The 1,707-nt window shown below is 45.6% G+C and overlaps 1 protein-coding gene across 13 annotated transcripts in view; it reads left to right on the forward strand.

Annotated features, from left to right (window-relative positions):
* exoc7 (exocyst complex component 7) overlaps window positions 1-1,707 on the forward strand; it is a 15,851-nt gene that overhangs the window by 3,646 nt on the left and 10,498 nt on the right. For 8 of the 13 annotated variants that reach the window (XM_020604610.1, XM_020604612.1, XM_020604614.1 and 5 more), the window contains exon 6: window positions 377-544. In XM_020604610.1, the coding sequence (XP_020460266.1) occupies window positions 377-544 (168 nt within the window). Of the gene's footprint in view, window positions 1-376; window positions 545-824; window positions 837-1,707 lie in introns of all 13 variants that reach the window. The other 5 variants (XM_020604608.1, XM_020604613.1, XM_020604615.1 and 2 more) reach the window with 1 other exon arrangement.

Below are 1,707 nucleotides of genomic sequence, written 5' to 3' on the forward strand. Positions count from 1 at the left end.
AAAAGGCTCATTGCGCCCGCCTGTATCCAGGATCGGCTGGCCTGGGAACGCCTTGGCATTCCCCCGGAGGAGCTAGAGGAAGTGTCTGGAGAGAGGGAAGTCTGGGCATCTTTGCTTAGACTGCTGCCCCCGCGACCCGGTCCCAGATAAGCGGAGGAAAATGGATGGATGGATGAAAAAAAATTATTAATGGAATTGTTACAGATTAATTTTCTGTCGATCAGCTGATTGCTTCAGTTCTAGTGGACATTGTAAACAAAACAAAACAAAGTCTAGCTTCACCTGCTGTAAATCGCTGTCAGTGCAGCGTTAGTCTGAGAGGCTTCCCTGTGCAGCAAGAGCAGCAGCCTTGTCACTCTCCTCATTTCTCCTGCAGATTTTATGAACGTCTACTTCCAGATCAGGTCCAACCAGCTGGATCGATCCATCAAAGGCCTCAAGGATCACTTCCGCAAGAACAGTGCCTCCTCTGGGGTCCTCTACTCGCCCGCCGTCCAAACCAAACGCAAGGACACGCCCACCAAAAAGGCTCCCAAGCGACCAGGTCAGTAACAGACTCCACTTTAGTGTACTGTCTCACTCTGGTGTCCAGCCTAACAAACAAGCATGCTTCTACATATCATTGATTAAATGATGGCACAGTTTCGCACCTTCAACACATTCACATTGTGTGATCAGACTGCTGTCCAGCCACACTGTTCTGTTTCAAGTCTCCTCCACAGTCTCAGCTCATGACCACCTGACACTGTGTATTGTGAGTTCACAGTCAGCTCTAACTAATCTTCATCCTTTCCTCTCTCATAATCCCTGTGTTGTGATGACAGTCTACATCCCAGGTAAACAGAAAGCTGCGGTGTGTGCCTCGTGCTTGCTTCTGTCTGTCAGACACTACATTTCACAGCTAATAAGTGACAGCATGAGTTTGTAGCAGAGAAGTAGGAGTCGATTTGTTCTCAGGAGAGATGTCATAGGTTGATGTAGGCCTCTGTTTTCATGGCTGTGTGAGCTGGTGGAAACTGTAGCGACACTGAGTAAGAGACTCAAAAGGTGGAACAAATTAAAAACAATGAGCTGAACACCAGAGCTACTCAACCTGCATCACGCTGTGTCGCTACATGAGCAAACTGCTAATTGTACTGATTACTGCAGGAAGCTGATAAAGTCAATGTGATGATCATCATCTTCGTCATTTATTAAATTACCTGTGAACCTTTGGTTCTACCTAATGCCTCATAAATGAGTATAAAAATGCTATTTGAGATACATGTCCGTAGCGATAGCACCCTGCTCTGTGATGGCAATGATAAGGTGGTGACAGTGGTATAATGTTAAATGCCACATAATAGTATCAGTGTTAAATTGATTTATCGCTCAGTTTGAGTCAAAGTTTATGAAGTGGCTCGGTTGTATGTTGTATTGATGCAATCATCTGTTTGCACCAGGGACAGCTTCGTGTTTTCCCCAGTCTCGTGTGCACAAGTGACCCTGGAGCCCATCCTTTGCACATGCACTCTTGTAAAAAACTGATTAGAAACCTGGTTACTCATATACATTGGCAGAGAAATCTACCTGGGGAAATCGGGTTTTCCCTAACCCCCTTCCCCGATTATGGAAACCAGATTTCCCGTTTACATGACGGTTAAGATATCTGGTTACTGGAGAAAGTGGATTGTAACCTGGTTTTTTAGGTGCATGTAAACGCAGTCG

This window comes from Monopterus albus, unplaced genomic scaffold, assembly GCF_001952655.1.
Source record: "Monopterus albus unplaced genomic scaffold, M_albus_1.0 scaffold67.1, whole genome shotgun sequence".
Classification (NCBI taxonomy): Eukaryota; Metazoa; Chordata; class Actinopteri; order Synbranchiformes; family Synbranchidae; genus Monopterus; species Monopterus albus.